This window comes from Vipera ursinii (assembly GCF_947247035.1).
Source record: "Vipera ursinii genome assembly, chromosome: 2".
NCBI lineage: Eukaryota > Metazoa > Chordata > Lepidosauria > Squamata > Viperidae > Vipera > Vipera ursinii.
This window is the reverse complement of record NC_139513.1, coordinates 60,268,387-60,286,959: the sequence shown is the minus strand read 5'-3', so window position 1 is coordinate 60,286,959 and position 18,573 is coordinate 60,268,387. Positions and strand designations below refer to the sequence as shown.

Sequence of the window (18,573 nt, the reverse complement as noted above, 5' to 3'; positions counted from 1 at the left end):
TTATACAGGGACAAATATAATTTTTTTAAACTTGTTTTTAACTTTTGTATCTTGGTTTTTAATTACCCTGTAAACCGCCCTGAGTCCTTCGGGAAAGGGCGGTATATAAATGTAATAAAATAAATAAATAAATAAATAAATAAATAAATAAATAAATAAATAAATAATTATTAAATAAGTTGGGATGGCTAAAACAGCTAAGCACATCCAAGATCACTTAAAAGACCTCCTGCAGGTTGATTGCTGTCTTGTTAAAGAAAACATTATTCTTCTACCCTGCTAAACATTTCTAACATCCATACTTCAGCTGAATGCCAAACCAATGCTCTTAAGAGATTCTTCCTCCAACATCTTATGTAAGCATGAACAATTCATCAACTTAACATGGAGATTTATCTAAACTTTAACTCTGCCCATGGGGTACTGACAAGCTGAAATACTTTCATCAACTGACTTTATTTAATGTTTCCTGATATGCTCAAAGATCACAATGCAGTTTTTTTTAAAAAAAAACTTAAATTTTTAAAATGCAGATTTTGCTAAAAAAAAAGGACTAATGGTATCATAATAGATCATATTTTATCTTCCATAGTTTGTGTTGTCATCTCAATATTGACCATAAATCTGGGTTATTTGTTTAAGAGTGGAGAAGAAAAGGGCTTGCCAGTGAATTCCCGTTTTATTTTTTATCCTTTAATATTTTTATAAATAACTCAAGTTGGTGAACGCACATAATACTTAATCTTTTCATTTTATTTTTGTAATAATCATGATCCTTGCCTTTTTTTAATCAAAGACCCACATTCTAAAATCAAAGAAAGGAGAGAAAAATAGAAGCTGAAGTAAAAAGGGAGAAAAAATGGATGTAAGGTCTTTCATCTTTGGTCACTTGGTCATACGTATAATCAACTGTTCATCTTATTTCCATTCTAAATGTTGACTCTGAAATGGCTTTCATTATTGCACATAATTGCCAGAGATGGAACTTGAATAGATGTTTTCCCAACTATATTGTCTTGAAATGACATTTTATTCAGTTTATTCAGGAAGGCTTATAAGTGAAGGACAATCTTCATAACCCTGTGAAATGTATTGTTTGCACAATATCACCTGAAGGGTTTGTGTCGACCTGATTGCTTGTTTTCTTGATCTTAATTATCTCAGGGTATGAAGACAGAGGGACTTTCCTCTTGCTGAGATAAGTGCTCTCCACCCTATCCTTGAGTTGGAAGAGAACTACAATAGCAAGAACTTTCTTTTTTCCATTGTTAATCCCTGTTCTCTTTATCTTTCCCAATTTTCCTCAAAAGTCATGGGGCACAAAGGCTAACAGAATTGATACATCATCAGATTGCACTTGGTCTCTTATGATGGAAAATATCAGTTTAATATCAATTTAGTAACTTAGAACAACGGAAGTCAGTCCCTCGTGTGTTTGCTGAGGTCAAAGTTAGGTTTAATCTGTGTCAACATGACAGAAAAAAAAGAGAAGCCAGGGCATATCCTCCGTGCTGCAAACCCAATGTTTTTTTTCCCCAGTCATGAAAGTGGTACATGTTGGTACACGAAGCACAGCTTGCACACACCTCAGCAGATCAGTGCTGCTGCCCACAAGTGAATGTGTTGTAGTGTCAAGGCAGTAACTGATGAGTTCCCAACTGTTTCTCTCCCTTCCTGTGTTACCACCAGTCATGCTACTGAATGCAAAGAAGGGGTGGTTAGACAGGGTTAGGGTGGGGCTTATAATCATTGGCTGCTTTTCAAAAAAAGGGTCCCATCAGCTAGAACATATTAAAAGGTGAGTCCTTCGAGAATAGGGCGGTATATAAAATCAATTAATTAATTAAATAAATAAATAAATACAAGGCCATTCCATGAATTTAGGCCCTGTAGGCCAGTCCTCCAGGATCTTTCTATACTACTGAGCCTTAGTGAATTTGGTCAATTTCACATTTTCTCTCCCCTTTTTATCTCTGCAAATGAAGACAGAGTAAAATTGACCAAATGCTTGGATTTATATTACTACTTGGGTAAGTGCAAAGCATGAATCCATAAAATAAATTCTGAAGTGCAACACGAAGAAAAGAGACAGGGGACAAAGGGTGGGGAGTGAAGTTGGAAGGATCTCTCTTTTCAGAAAAAAACAAAAACAAAAACCCAACACCTTGAACTGCACCCAGAAGCAGACTGGCAGCCAAAGCAGCTCATGGAGCAGTGGTATTACAGTATATGAGTCATGATGACCGAGTTATTTTCAGTTACAGGAGACCAGATGCCAACTTAATGTAGTAATAATTCCACAATAAAATTAGCCAAGAGGCGAAAGGTTGGGTCCACTGGCTATGTTCAAGTGAAAATTTGGATATCTACCTGATAACACTTTACTGAGCACTTGATTGGAGGATCCAAGTTGTTCTGTTCTTGTAATGAATCTATCTGCTCTAGAGTATTTGTAAGCAGGTTGTTATTAATTCATTAGGCAGCATTTACTGTTACACATCCACAACCAGAATGGTAGAAACAAGAGGAATGGACTTCTCCTTTACCTTGCAGTGCCATACCACAAATCTGGACCAGATGGTTGGTGATTTGCTTCAGTGCAGTTTGAGGCAAGGGACTAAAATAGTATGACTAAAAACAAGCAGTTTGGCACAGTCAGTACAAAATAGCTATTCATGTTTTAACTGAATGCATGCACACTAATAGTAACCATTTGGGGACAATGCAAAAGAGCAGGTGTAGAGGATGGGGAAAAATACACAACTGAGAATCAGAAACGATATATGGAAGACCATGGGAATGGATGCTCCACTATCGTTAGTAGTCTTTCCCTTCCTGACTTTTTTCTAGTAATAGCTATATGCTGTATTACAAATCTATTCTGATTCTGTCCTGTTTTTCCCCCCCTATCAGCCTCAAAAAAGTAGAAAACTGGCAGAAAGCAGCCTAACTCCAATCCTTTATCCAGCTAAACGAAACAAGCTTTCTTCTTTTGACAATAAAGATGAGATCCTCACTACCAGGCACTAGTTAACATAAAACTGCTGGTATCTCCAAGGTGAACACATCACTTTGAAAATGGCAGCCGCTGCTGCAAAATTCATTTTCTGTCCCTATCCCATGCACATTTAAGATGTTATCCTTGCCACAAAATGAGCTTCACACAAGATGGGAAGCTACAGAACTAGGAGGCAACCTTCCATACCTAAAAGGTTTGCAGATTAGCCTTGTTTCATTGAAAGGCAGTCATTAGGAAAGTTGCACTTCAGATATGCGCGAAGAAATCCTTTCCTGGTTTATGTTGAGAATGCCACAGCTTTGCTATAGAATTAAATATAAGAGCACTGAGGCTGTTGTCTGAAATGAAATCAGAAATTGAATGTTCACTTAGCTTGGGTTCCATAGCAAGTTGTGCCATTATGTTATATGTCCTCTCAAAATCACTGGTTGCTACCAGTTAAGATGCTTTAATGAGATTATCAAATTCAAAATAGCAAGGTTTATTATTCATTAGATTTCTCAGGGTTATGAATTCTAATAATGGAGAAGTAATGTGGAATTCATTTTTATATTCCAGGGTATTCAAGAATTTTGCAAAATTGCAACTCCAATTTTTGCTTTGGGGATGGCAAAATAAAAGATTATGTTGCAATAGGAAATTTTATTATTTATATAAAACACCACAGAGGTGGTGTATTGAGGACCATCCACCATGTTTGCTCTCAAACCAAGTGCCCATCAGTTGCAACTGACATCTTGGAAGCTGAAAAAAATTAACATCTGCTCAGTATGGTTCTACCTTGTTGTCATTACTATCTTTATTTCTAGAATTCATCATCAACTACTAAAATTGCTGATGTTTGAAGACTTCAAATTTGTGTGGGAAAAAAAGACAAAAAAAGAAGAAGAAAATTACTGGGAAACATAAGACACCATACAACAAGGTTATACTAAAAGAATAAAGATTTTTATTAAGCATTGTAAGTTGCATTCAATAGCCTTCAAATACACCACACCACAATCCATCTACAACCAATCAAACCCAACAGTAGTTCATTCTTGCACAATCCATGAGTTGGGGCAGAACTCCCTTCAACTTACATTAAGATACCTACTTAGCTCTTGCGGGCAGGGAATGGGGAATTACACCTCATTTCTGATCACTAATGTGTGATGAAGAGCATCAGGAGAATTATATGAAAACGAATATAAAGAAATGATTCTGATTCTGAAGTACATTAAGTTTGGAAACACTAACAAAAACATCAAAATGATACAGGTATATTTGCTTATACTAAATTCTTGATGGGAAAGTTTTCAAGAACAAGCCATTTGTTTCCTGCTACAGAAGGGGGGTATTTCTTGAAGATCAAAGCTTTTTTTGTGTTTTTCCACAGAATTTCATATTTGCTAATATGAAGGCATAAAACAGCAACAGAGAACAATAATGCATACAGCAATGAGTACACCAGGGTAACGTTGATATTCAAAACGGCTAGATAATTTTTTTTTGTTTTAGAATAAATGCAACAGAGGTCAATAATCACAAAATTTTAAGGTTAGAGCAAGATCAGTCAATGACTAAACATAGTTAACATCTTTTATAGGACTATTACTGATTATTAGCTTTTTTTGTTTTGCAAATGGGCACAGTACTTGTAAGAATGGAAGAAAGAGGACAAGAACATGCATAATATTAACTACACACTTTAAAATTATGAACCATGCAGAAGTTTAGCTCAAATAGTAGTACTAATGGTCTACGTCTGATTCAAAAACCACATAGTTCATTGATCACGGATGCATGGTATTACTCACAAAAAGTATCAGAACACATTGTGTTTCTTTTGAAAAGGTCATTTGCATCTTCTATGATTTTCAAGTTAAATCCATTTTAACTTGCTTGCAAAGTATTATGATGTATATTTAAAATCAGCAGAACTCCAATATTACTCTATAATTTTTTTTTATTTTGATAGTTTGCACATTTTAAACATAAAAAGAAACCACATCAACGGTGATGAAATTTAAGAAAAGAAAGAACTGTGGTTGTGCCTTTCCCCCCCCCCCCCATAATCATGAAATCAAAGCCTTAAGGAAAGCTTTGTGACACAGTAATGCAAAATCAAATATAATGGCATACATATGGTGCCAAGTACTAAAAATTATATTTTAAGCTATATATACTGAAAGACTGTCAAAATTTGTTTTTCTTTTCCTTTTTAATATATTTCAAGAAACAAAAACTACAAGCTTTTGTCGTAACCAGTTAAAACTTTGTGTATATATCATTTTAAGTGCGGGAGTCAAATGCTCTTCATTCTCTTCCATTTTTATTGTATTGTAGCATTTTGACTACAACTGGTTAAAACTAAAAATGTGTTCTTTAAATCTCTGACATCCAAGAGGGATCCGAATTTCCAAGTCCTCATTTTTCTCTTACGGAAAGGAAAAAATGTACGTAACTGTAGGCTCTCTTTCTTTCCAGATATTCCTAATCCTGACCCTTCCAACATTCTTCACCCTCTATAAAAAATAAGTTTACTCTTCTTTTTTTAAGACAGTAGCCTCAAGAGCATCATCTTTACGGCAAACACTGTCTGCATTTAGTGCATTTAAGTGAGGATTTGTATTGCACATTTTAGAGTCATTACTCAAGGCACTTTCAGACTGGTTGGAAGCCCTGACATCTGCTGTACTCCCATTCATATGGGAAGCTGGTTTCTCCTCATTCATTATGCCATTTTCAGCCAGGGATCCTTCTGAAGACACAATTGAGGACTTGCTTTCCTCGGATTTTGATTTAAGTTCTTTGGCCACTTCCTCTGCTGAAGCAGCATAAGGAGGTTTGCCCTGTTTTTTAAACATAAAAAATAAAATAATGATAAAAAACAGAAATAATGAAATTAGTTAAAACATAACTGAAAGAGTTACCAGCTTAGGAAAATTACTGAAATTCAGCATTTCTTGGGATTTTTGTTACACAGAATATAATGCCTGTGATACTAAGAGCACTTTGTAGTTTAAGAAAAAGTGTTAATAACTGGCATTTGCTAGCTACCTATTTGCAATCCACATCATCTGGGTATTACCTGGCTTAGTATCTGATAATAAAATATCACTATTGATAAAAAAGTTATTTAAACAATTACTATATATTATATTACTATACTGTACATAGTGGAGAATGTGCTGTTTTATCGAACTGCTTTCTGTGGAAATAGAATACTAAGCAGGACATTGATCTCAGTCAACTATTTGGCACTGCTTTTTTATTCTTTAACGAAAAACACAAGGAAAATGAATTTTTTAACCCTCTGTTTGGCTTAATGCACCTATTTTCTAAAACACAATCCTGATGCATTAACGCACGTACACACACACACACACACACACACACACACACACACACACGCTGATCCCTGATTTTGTTTCCATTACCTGAATAGCTCCCTGGTTCTTATAAGCTCTCCCATAGTATCTTCCTCCACGGCCAAATGTTCTTATCACTGGTGTGGAAATAATTCCTCTTGGACGTCTTTGTAGAACCAGAAAAAAAGGTAAACAGATTTAAATTTCATAAATTTTTCTGGAGATACAGCAGAATTCAATTTCCTGTGCATAACCAAAAAGGTTTTTCTTATTTTCAGAAAGCAACTAAAACATTATTTTAATAGAATGAATTCTATCTTTGCAGTATTTCCTCTCCTTACATTATGCATTTCTCACTTACCAGCTAATTAACCTAGCAAGAGAAAAGTTTATGCTTATTGAATAATAATTGGCAATATATTTTATACTGGAACAAAATTATGCTCATTGCTAGAACATATTCTTAAGCAGCCTTAACTGTAAAATTAGAGTTGAAGAAACTTCCTCTGAATAGATTAAATTGTACTTCTTTATGGACTCTTAACTGCCACTCCATTTTTACAACCTCACCCTAGTGTTGCTATGTTTTTCTAACTAATTTCCTAATTATTCTAGCATTAATTTCCTAATTATAATACAATATACTTTTAGTTATTTATTGGATTTACATGGTTGAACATCTCAAATTATGTAATTGGCCAGTGAACAATAATAAAACTACATACAAAGTATCACATTAAAAACACATAGCAGCCAAGATTTTTTTTTTAAAAAAAAGTTCATACAATCAACAAAACCAGGAAATGGGACTGTTACACACTCAGGGCTCCAGGCTTGAAATAGAATCGGGTTTCCAAGGCCTTGCAGAAGGCCAGTAGGGCAAGGACAATCTCTCTCTGGAGGAATGGCATTCCAGAGGGCAGGTGCAACAGTAGAAAAGGCTCTCCACATGAGCTGTGCCATACAACATGCCTTAACAGAAGGGATTGGGCATATGCCCCCCCCCCCGGACTGGATCAGATAGGATGAGGAGAAACAACTGGACAGAGATGGTCCTGTAAGTTTCCTGGCTCCAAGCCATGAAAGGCTTTGAAAGTGAATTCCAGCACCTGGAATTGTACCAAGAAACATTCCAGTAGCCTATGTACTTTTTGGTGTCCCATGCGCAGTAGTCCAATGTAATGACATTGCAAGGCAAAAAGCAATATATACCAACCTCAAATCCCAGAGCCTCCTCATACCCTAACCCCATCTCCTGTATATCTTATTTGAGGTAGTACGGTAGCTTTTTTGATGGCAACCACAATCTTTTGGGAGTACCATACTTGATGTCCATGTCTAGCCTGGTATTCTGTGAGCGACAAAGCTCTCCCTCCCTGTGCTGCCTTTCTTGCAATTAAAATGCCAAAATCCAAAAGTTACAATAATGTCACCTCCTAACCATGTAGCCTAACAGTCACAATTAAAGTTTTCTACAGAACCCAAAGTGATGATAGTCTATTATAGATGAAAAAGACTCTGCCTAAATATTACGAATCACAATATAATTCTAAATAAAAAAAGTATCTTCATGAAACTAATTTGAAATATGCATGTTGGATTATACTGAACATGATAAAACTCTTTAGAAATAAAAAAAACCTATCACAAATCCCTGGCCACATACATTAATATATTTTTGGATTGCTAACAAAGAATTAAAGGGAGACTGATATAGCCATTTCAAACTTATTTGTTCTCATCAGTCAGCCACACCCTTCTGAGATTTGAACCTGGGCTGATAGCACATTAGGCTGTGTGTGTGTGTGTGTGTGTGTGTGTGAGTGTGTGTGTGTGTATGGGACATGGTGGTTCAGTGGATTAGGACGTTGAGCTTGTCGATCAGAAGGTCGGCAGCTTGGCAGGTCGAATCCTGAGTGCCGCATAACAGAGTGAACGCCTGTTACTCGTCCCAGCTTCTGCCAACCTAGCAGTTCAAAAGCACGTAAAAATACAAGTAGAAAAATAGGGACCATTTTGGTGTGAAGGTAACAGCATTCCGTGTGCCTTTGGCGTCTAGTCATACAGGCCACATGACCACGGAGACCCTAGTCGGAAACGACTAGCACGCATGTGCGGGGGAACCTTTACCTATATAGATAGATAGATAGATAGATAGATAGATAGATAGGTAGATAGATAGACAGACATAGATAGATAGATAGATATAGATATAGATATGTGTGTTTTAAGTGTTTGTTAAGTATTTTAGAATATCTTGCTAGGCCCCACACAGGACAAATCTCCCTGTTAGCAATCCAAAAAATTTACACACACACACACACACACACACACACACACACACACACACACCTATATCCATAAGGGAGGGGCTAATGTGATCTACTCTGTATGTGACAAGAAGCCAGCCCTGGCTCACAGGGGTGTGGACTGAGAATCTGCATTCTTTAGTATGTGCCTGGATTGGGTTCTACATTCACAATAAATATGTAGATCAATTTGTCTCTTCTCATTACTTAGCATGAAATATCAATTTTTAAAGGTCTCCCTAGATTGCCTTTTGTCTTTAAATATTTGTATAACACTTTTAAATTAATAAAAAATGAGTTTCCAATAAATTCACAGTCAGCAATGTGGCCTTTTATGTTGAGAAAAGGTCCACAGATTTATGTCAATTTCATTGTCCCATGAAGGAGGCTCCCAAATAAAACCAATAGTGTTTTCACAGCAATCAACAACACATCTTGCAAACTGCCTAGGCACACAAATGCAATGGGCAGTATTTGATAAATAAAATTAGTCTTTACATTTCCATTCTGAAAAAATAAATAGCTGAGCCAATATACTCTGAACTAGACCATCACCACTGCTGTGTCATAATCAAGTAAAAGTCGAGCAGACTTCTTTTTTTAATTAATCCAAACATAACTGCAATGTTGGTATTTGCTTACCCTCTTGGCCCTCCAACAGAAACCACCTGCAGAGGAAACGGTCCCCTGCTTCCTCCTCGACCACGCCTGCTTCCAGCCCAGTGGCCCACCACAGTGCCAGCTATTTCAAGCTTCCCTCCCTGAGAAGGAATGGGTTGGACACCTAAAGCAAGATTTAAAAAGGTGTTACTCTCCAATGGAAATTTAAATGGAGGAATGTTATTATCTCTGAAAAAAATTCTTTTTCTTTGCAAGAGTGAATTCTGGCACATACCTGCATAGCCTTTGTGTCAAAGAAGGATTTAAGGCTACTGAGATCAGCAAGCGCAAACAAAATCCAATTCATTCATTGTTGTGAAATGAATGTGGTACAATGTAAATTTACCATTCTGAAATCACACTTGGGTAAACTACTTTAAGTGACCTGTTCTGGACACAAGACGTTCCTGTCCAACAGAAACTTTGCTTCCACAACCCCCATCATGTTGTCAATAAAAGAGTAGTTAGGGATTTGCTGGCATGTAAGTGAATAACTAGGGGCTGCTAACGCGTAAACTAGCCAGGATAGACTTGATATTTCAAAGGAAATATTTGGATTTTCAATCCAGTCATTTCAAGCTTTCCTATTAAATAACTTGAGAGAAAAAAAAGTGCTATGAGAATCTGAAATGTTTAATATTTATGAAAAAGGAAAGTTGAATTAACTAATATTAAAAACACTGAAACAAACTATAAATGCATTCTAAAACCTTCAGAAAGCTTTTCTTTCAAAATACATCTAATTTTAAATTTGAGCATTTGTATTTATTACTACAATTTGCTATTTTAGTTTCAAGCAAGCATTTCCAATGATCTAAAGAACATTAGCTATACATCACTAATTGAGCTAATGGCAAAAAGGTTAAAAGTAGTTAGAATCAGAAGTAATGTAAATGTAATGTTACTAATGACTGCGAGGTTGATATAGTCAGAGGATTTCATTCTTTTTTTGTATTTTATTATCTGGTAATAACACATAGCTGCTACATTAGGCTACTAAGCAACAAATAGCAAATGCAGCATCTAGCCAACTTGATTTCAAAAGCTAAGCAAGGTTAGGCTAGTTAGTTCATGAATGAGAAGTTACCAAGGAATTTTCAAAGCATTTCAGCAAAAGATGGTGGCAAATCACTTCCACTCTGCCAAGAAAACTGCATGGCTATAATCACCAGCAGTTTGAGAACAGCCTTAACTTTAAGTGACATTAAGTGGATCTTTGATTTAGAAACCACATAGCAATCTGTGAAAAGTAATTAAAATGTAGGAATTTCCTATTCTACCTTTTCACATACATACAATGAAAAAAGTGGGAGCACTCTTTCTTTCAAGTATTTCCTTTATTTTATAGGAAGACAAACTCATACAATGAATGTTGCAAAGGTCCGGTTAGTGCACCACTGCTGTGAGCAAGAAGAAAAGGGGATTGGTGGTATTACCGCCCTGAAACTTGCTAGTCCTGTTGCCATCGCTGCCAGAGAAAGCTCCGGAGTGTCCTCCTGTGGCAGTCACTCGGAAGGTCCGATACGCGCCTGCTGCAACCGTTTCCCCATAAGGACCCCCAAAGCCATAGACTCCTGTGAAAATGAAAGACCCTCTGTAAGGATTAATTCCCAGACTAATAAAAGATTCAGGACACCAATGGGTAAAATCCTAGGTCCAGGGTTTTTTTTTACCATGAATAAAAAAAAAATCCAATCTTTTGCAGATCTATGAGAAGCAAAAGATCTGTTTCCTAATGTGCTTTGGGACGTACAGGCAGTCCTCGACTTAATGACCATTCAAAGTTACGACCAAAACAGGCCACTTACGACCCAGATTCAAAGTTCTGATGGTCGGGCCCCCTCCACAGTCATGTCACTGAATTTTGGGCAGTTAGCAACGTGGTCACATTTATAGCGTCCATAACAAACTATTTGTTTGCTTAACAACTGCAATGTTTGCTTAATGACAACAGCAGTCGCTTTATGATCATTATGATGTCTGACCGTAATGGACAGATTTTATTACAGTCAAATGTCGAGGACTACCTGGCTGATGGGAACTGCAACATACCTTCCATGCCTGACAGGATTGGGAGGACTGATGTAATGGGGAAAAAATGGTTCAAAGGGTAACCTGGCCCAATGCCATATAGGGCTTTATAGGTCATGCATCATTTTTTGGGCACCCAGGATTGCCTTCGTAGCCACACTCTGCACTAGTTTAATTTAATTTAATTTTAATTTAATAACATTTATATACCGCCCTTCTCCCTGAGGACTCAGGGCGGTTCACAGGGCAGAATAAAATAGTGAATACAAACATTAAAAAAGATTAAACAAATTGCCCTAATTAAAACAGTATAAATACAACACTAAAAACCCCCAGAAAAGTTAAAAAAACAAAAATAAAATAACCCCAACACTCCCCCTTAGGCTAGGCCGGCTTGTACAAACAGAAATGTCTTAAGATCGCGACGAAAGGAGCGAAGATCGGGCGCCATCCGGAGCTCAACCGGTAGCTGATTCCACAGCTCCGGAGCGCCCACAGAGAAGGATCTCCCCCTGGGGGCCACCAATCGACATTCTCTGATCGGTGGCACCCTGAGGAGGCCCTCTCTGTGGGAACGCACAGGGCGCAGGGAGCTTGATGCCGGCAGCAGATGTTCCCTGAGGTACTCCGGCCCCATGCCATGGAGTGCTTTAAATACCGTTACCAGTACCTTGAATCTCACCCGGAAGACAACTGGCAACCAATGCAGCTCACGGAGCAGAGGCGTAACGTGGGAGTATCGGGAGACTCCCAACACCACTCTCGCGGCTGCATTCTGTACCAGTTGGAGCTTCCGAGTAGTCCTCAAGGGCAGCCCCATGTAGAGAGCGTTGCAGTAGTCCAGACGAGAGGACACGAGCGCATGAGTGACCGTGCATAAATCGTCCCGGCTAAGATAGGGCCGCAACTGACGCACCAGGCGAACCTGTGCGAAGGCCCCCCTAGTCACGGCTCCTATATGGTCTTCCAAAGTGAGCCGTGAATCTAGGAGGACCCCCAAGTTGCGAGCCCTATCTACGGGGGGTAATAGTTCACCCCCCATAACTAGAGGTGGAATGTCCGAATAAACCCGGGACGAAGGTATGCAAAGCCACTCAGTCTTGTCGGGGTTGAGCTGGAGTCTGTTCCTCCCCATCCAGACCCGAACCGCCTCCAGGCAACGGGACATCACGTTGAGGGCATCACTGGGGTGGTTTGGGGTCGAAAAGAAAAGTTGGGTATCATCAGCGTACTGATGGTACCCAACTCCAAAGCCACGAATGATCTCACCCAGCGGCTTCATGTAGATGTTGAACAGGAGAGGCGAGAGGACCGACCCCTGAGGAACTCCACAAATGAGAGACCTCGCGGTCGACCTCTGCCCCCCTGCCAACACCGACTGCGAACGTCCCAAGAGATAGGAGGAGAACCACTGTAAAACTGTGCCTCCCACTCCCAATCCCCTGAGACGCCGCAGCAAGATACCATGGTCGATGGTATCGAAAGCCGCCGAGAGGTCTAATAGGACTAGGACAGAGGAATGCCCCCTGTCCCGAGCCCTCCAGAGATCATTTACCAGCGCGACCAATGCCGTCTCCGTGCTGTACCCGGGCCTGAAACCCGATTGGTACGGGTCTAGATAATCCGCTTCATCCAGGACCAAAGGGAGCTGATGCGCCACCACACTCTCAACAACCTTCGCAAGAAAGCGAAGGTTGGAGACAGGACGAAAGTTGTTCAATACAGCCGGGTCCAGGGCAGGCTTCTTGAGGAGAGGCCTCACCACCGCCTCCTTCAAGACGGCGGGGAAGATACCCTCACTCAAAGAGGCCGATATAACTGCCTGGAACCAGCTGCGTGTCCTCTCCCGGGCTGCATAAACCAGCCAGGAAGGGCACGGGTCCAGTAAACATGTGGTGGTGCTCAGCCTCCCCATGATCCTGTCCACTTCCTCCGGAGTTACAGAATCAAACTCCTCCCAGATGATATCGACAAGACCACCCGTGTCCTGATCGTCAGACTCTGCCCAGTCAGAGTCCAAACCGGTCCGAATCCGAGCGATTTTGTCCGACAGATGTTGGTTAAACTCCTCGGCACGTCCCTGCAAGGGATCCTCCCTCACCTCCTGATTTAGGAGGGAGCGAGTCACCCTAAACAGGGCGGCCGGGCGATTATCTGCGGACGCAATAAGGGTGGCGAAGTGGTTAGACCTCGCCTCCCTAATTGCAGCGAGATAAGACCTAATATAGGCTCTTAGTCGCAATCGGTCGGGTTCGGATCGGCTGGACCTCCAACCGCTCTCTAGGCCCCGTCTCCGACGCTTCATCTCCCGGAGCTCCGCAGAGAACCATGGAGCCCGACGGGATCTGCGCCGGGTCAGGGGCCGCAAGGGTACAACTCGGTCAAGGGCCTCAGTGGCCGTCCTTTCCCAGGCCTCCACTAGGGCCTCGGCCGAGCTGTGAGTGAGGGAGGCAGGTGGGGACCCCAGCGCCGCCTGGAACCTTTGGGGATCCATTAAGCGTCTGGGGCGGTACCATTTGAGTGGTTCCAAACCCCCACGGCGGGGGGTGGCAAAACGGAAGACCAGCCGCAGGAGATGATGATCGGTCCATGACAGGGGCATAATAATTGGAGAGCCCCCACCAAGATCATCTAACCACCGTCCAGACAAGAAAACAAGGTCAAGGGTGTGGCCTCCTTCATGAGTCGGTCCCGTAATTACTTGCGTCAGGTCCATGGCCGTCATGGAGGCCATGAACTCCCGAGCTAACTCAGATGATCCTCCCAGCGATGGTAGGTTAAAGTCCCCCAAAACTATAAGTTTCGGGAACTCAACCACCAGCCCCGAGAGGACATCAAGCAGCTCAGGCAGGGCTGCTGCTGCGTGACTAGGCGAAAGGTACACCAGCAGCAAGCCCAACTGCGCACCAGGGCCGCATCTCAAAAAGAGAGACTCACACCCGACTGTCTGGGGAACGGTGGCCTCCCGCGGACACAAGGTCTCCCTCACAACAACAGCCACTCCCCCACCCCTACCCTGAGCCCGAGGCCGGTGCAGCACCCGGAAACCTGGTGGGCAAAGATCAACCAGAGGAACACCGCCCTCTGGGCCCAACCAGGTCTCCGAGATGCAAGCCAGGTCAGCCTGCTCACCCTCGACCAAGTCTCGAACGAGAGGAGCCTTATTAACGACCGACCTGGCATTCAAATACACCAGCCGGAGCTCAGGAGGCTGCACATCCTCACTCCCGGGACCTCGGGGCGGAACCAGAGGGTCGGAGTGCCTCACCGCTTGTAACCAGCGGAGAGGCCTTCCCTGAGACCGAAGCTTGAAGCTTCCAGATTCTTTTCGAAGGCAGCTCCATGTAGAATGCTTGCAATAATCCATGAGAGAGATGAGCAGGGCAAGAGTAACTGATATTGCTTTCCTGTTAAACAGGTGTGTCCTTCTCTCTATAGCATCATTTGGATGGATATGTATTGTTTATTTATATTCAATACATTCTATTATATATTGTATTATGCATTTTTAAACTACTGCTAGTTTTAAAAATTGTGAGCTGCCCAGACTTATTTTGGAGCCAGGTGGCAGCTAAATCTAATCAATCCAATCAATTAATCAAAAAACCAACCAATCAATCTCTTTTGGGTTGTCAATTTCTGATAAATGCAGATGTTATATATAAGGACTGATTAAAATTTGAAAGTAATTTTTTTAAAAATGCCTACTCTTAAATGAAGAGACTCCTTTATGGATTACTGCCTTGTCGTGGCGAAGGGGCTTGCATAATTCAATGAAGCTATGAGCTATGCCGTGCAGGGCCACCCAAGACGGACAGGTCATAGTAGAGAGTTCTGACAGAGAGTCCTGGAGAAGGAAATGGCAACCCATTCCAGTATCTTTGCCATGAAAACCCTATGGACAGTACCAAAAGGCAAAACGATAGGACGCTGGAAGATGAGCCACTCAGGTCGGAAGGTGTCCAATATGCTACTGAGGAAGAGCAGAGGGCTAGTACTAGTAGCGCCAGAAAGAATGAAGCGACTGGCCAAAGCCAAAAGGACGCTCAGCTGTGGACGTGTCTGGCGGTGAAAGGAAAGTCCAATGCTGTAAAGATTTTTTCTCCATAGGAACCTGGAATGTCAGATCCATGAATCAAGGAAAGCTGGACGTGGTCAAACAAGAGATGACAAGACTGAACATCGACATCTTAGGAATCAGTGAACTAAAATGGACAGGAATGAGTGAATTTAATTCAGATGACCATCAGATATACTACTGCGGGCAAGAATCCCTCAGAAGAAATGGAGTAGCCTTCATAGTCAATAAAAGAGTAGGAAAAGCAATACTGGGATACAATCCTCAAAATGACAGAATGATCTCAGTTCGAATCCAAGGCAAACCATTCAATATCACAGTAGTCCAAGTCTATGCCCCAACCATCAGCGCTGAAGAGGATGAAATTGACCGGTTCTATGAAGCCCTACAGCACCTTATAGAACTAACACCAAAAAATGATGTCCTTATCATCATGGGGGACTGGAATGCTAAAGTAGGAAGCCAAAAGATAACTGGAATAACAGGCAAGTTTGGCCTTGGAGTACAAAATGAAGCAGGGCACAGGCTGATAGAATTTTGTCAAGAGAATACGATGGCGAAAGCAAACACTCTTTTCCAACAACCCAAGAGACGGCTCTACACATGGACATCACCAGATGGTCAACACAGAAATCAGATTGACTATATGCTCTGCAGCCAAAGATGGAGAAGCTCTATACAGTCAGTAAAAAGAAGACCAGGAGCTGACTGTGGCTCAGACCATGAGCTTCTCCTTGCAAAGTTTAGGCTTAAACTGAAGAAAGTAGGGAAAAGCACTAGGCCACTCAGGTATGAATTAAATCATATTCCTGTTGAATATACAGTAGAGGTGACAAATAGATTTAAGGAATTAGATCTGATAGACAGAGTGCCTGAAGAACTATGGACAGAGGTTTGCAACACTGTACAAGAGGTAGCAACCATCCCAAAGAAAAAGAAATGCAAGAAAGCAAAATGGCTGTCTGAGGAAGCTTTGCAAATAGCTGAGGAAAGGAGGGAAGCGAAAGGCAAGGGAGAAAAAGAAAGATACTTCCAATTGAATGCAGAATTCCAGAGAATAGCTAGAAGAGATAAGAATGCCTTCCTAAATGAACAGTGCAAAGAAATAGAAGAAAACAATAGAATAGGGAGGACCAGAGATCTTTTCAAGAAATATGGAGAGATGAAGGGAACATTTCATGCAAAAATGGGCATGATAAAGGACCAAAATGGCAGGGACCTAACAGAGGCAGAAGAGATTAAGAAGAGGTGGCAAAATTACACAGAAGAACTATACAAGAATGAGCTTAACGTCCCTGATAATCACAATGAGGTGGTCACTGACCTCGAGCCAGACATCCTAGAATGTGAAGTGAAGTGGGCCTTAGAAAAGCTGAGCAACAACAAAGCTAGTGGAGGTGACAGTATTCCAGCTGAGCTATTCAAAATCTTAAAAGACGATGCAGTAAAAGTGCTAGACTCAATTTGCCAGCAAATTTGGAAAACTCAACTGTGGCCACAGGATTGGAAAAGATCAGTTTACATTCCAATTCCAAAGAAAGGCAGTGCCAAAGAATGTTCAAACTATCGCACCATTGCACTCATTTCTCATGCTAGTAAAGGTATGCTTAAAATCCTACAAGCTAGACTCCAGCAGTATGTGGATCGAGAACTACCAGAAGTACAGGAAGGATTTCGAAGAGGCAGAGGAACTAGAGATCAAATTGCCAACATACGCTGGATCATGGAGAAAGCTAGAGAGTTCCAGAAAAACATCTACTTCTGCTTCATTGACTATGCTAAAGCCTTTGATTGTGTGGATCATAACAAACTCTGGCAAGTTCTTAAAGAGATGGGCGTACCAGACCATCTTATTTGTCTCTTGAGAAACCTATATGTGAGCCAAGAAGCAACAGTGAGAACTGGACACAGAACCACTGATTGGTTCAAAATTGGGAAAGGAGTCCGGCAAGGCTGTATACTGTCGCCCTGCAGAGGGCGACAGTATATGCAGAGCACATCATGAGAAAGGCAGGGCTAGATGAATCAAAAGTTGGAATTAAGATTGCCAGAAGAAATATCAACAACCTAGGATATGCAGATGATACCACTCTAATGGCAGAAAGTGAAGAAGAACTAAAGAGCCTCTTGTTGCGAGTGAAGAAGGAGAGTGCAAAACTTGGGTTGAAACTTAACATTAAGAAACCGAGATCATGGCATCCGGCCCTCTCAATTCCTGGCAAATAGATGGGGAAGAAATGGAGGTAGTGACAGATTTTATTTTCCTGGGCTCCAAGATCACTGCAGATGGAGACTGTAGCCAAGAAATTAAGACGCTTGCACTTGGGGAGGAAAGCCATGGCAAATCTAGACAGCACACTAAAAAGCAGAGACATCACCCTGTCAACAAAAGTGCGTATAGTCAAGGCTATGGTCTTCCCAGTTGCAATGTATGGCAGTGAAAGCTGGACCATAAAAAAGGCTGAGCACCAAAGAATTGAGGCCTTCGAACTGTGGTGCTGGAGAAGACTCCTGCGAGTCCCTTGGACTGCAAGGCGATCAAACCGGTCAGTCCTAGAGGAGATGAACCCTGACTGCTCTTCAGGCCAGATCCTGAAGCTAAAACTCAAATACTTTGGCCACCTAATGAGAAGGAAGGACTCACTGGAGAAGAGCCTAATGCTGGGAAAAATTGAGGGCAATAGAAGAAGGGGACGACAGAGAATGAGGTATCCCTGAAGCAGTAGGCGTGAACTTAAATGGACTCCAGAAGATGGTAGAGGACAGGAAGGCCTAGAGGAACGTTGTCCATAGGGTCGCGATGGGTCAGACATGACTTCGCAGCTAACAACAACAACAAATGAAGAGATGGATAATTTATATTTTAAAACTTAAAGCATAATTAAATTACATATGGAGTCCTTAGTGCTCTCTGCTGTAAACTTGGTTGTTTTTCTGCAGATGTTTCAATTACACAACTTGGTAATTTCTTCAGGGCTAGGAGGGATTTGCTGTTTATATAGTGGCTTGCCCTCTCAGTGTTGGTGGGGAATGTTATTTTCTCCTCAGTAGTTCCTTGGTTGGGCTTCTTTTTACTGCTTGTTTGTCTGGTATTAATCCCTGCTTACCTGGTTGTTGATTGCT

General features: G+C 41.1%; 1 protein-coding gene across 1 annotated transcript in view; it reads right to left on the bottom strand.

The window, feature by feature from the left end:
• Window positions 1-3,945: 3,945 nt before the first annotated feature.
• The window catches only part of FAM120A (family with sequence similarity 120 member A), an 81,461-nt gene continuing 66,833 nt past the window's right edge, over window positions 3,946-18,573 (bottom strand). Inside the window, exons 15-18 of the mRNA XM_083352227.1 lie at window positions 10,778-10,915; window positions 9,324-9,465; window positions 6,442-6,538; window positions 3,946-5,853 (exon numbers count right to left, since the gene is read on the bottom strand). Of these exons, the coding sequence (XP_083208353.1) occupies window positions 5,542-5,853; window positions 6,442-6,538; window positions 9,324-9,465; window positions 10,778-10,915 (689 nt within the window). The 3' untranslated portion in view covers window positions 3,946-5,541. The remainder of the gene's footprint in view (window positions 5,854-6,441; window positions 6,539-9,323; window positions 9,466-10,777; window positions 10,916-18,573) is intronic.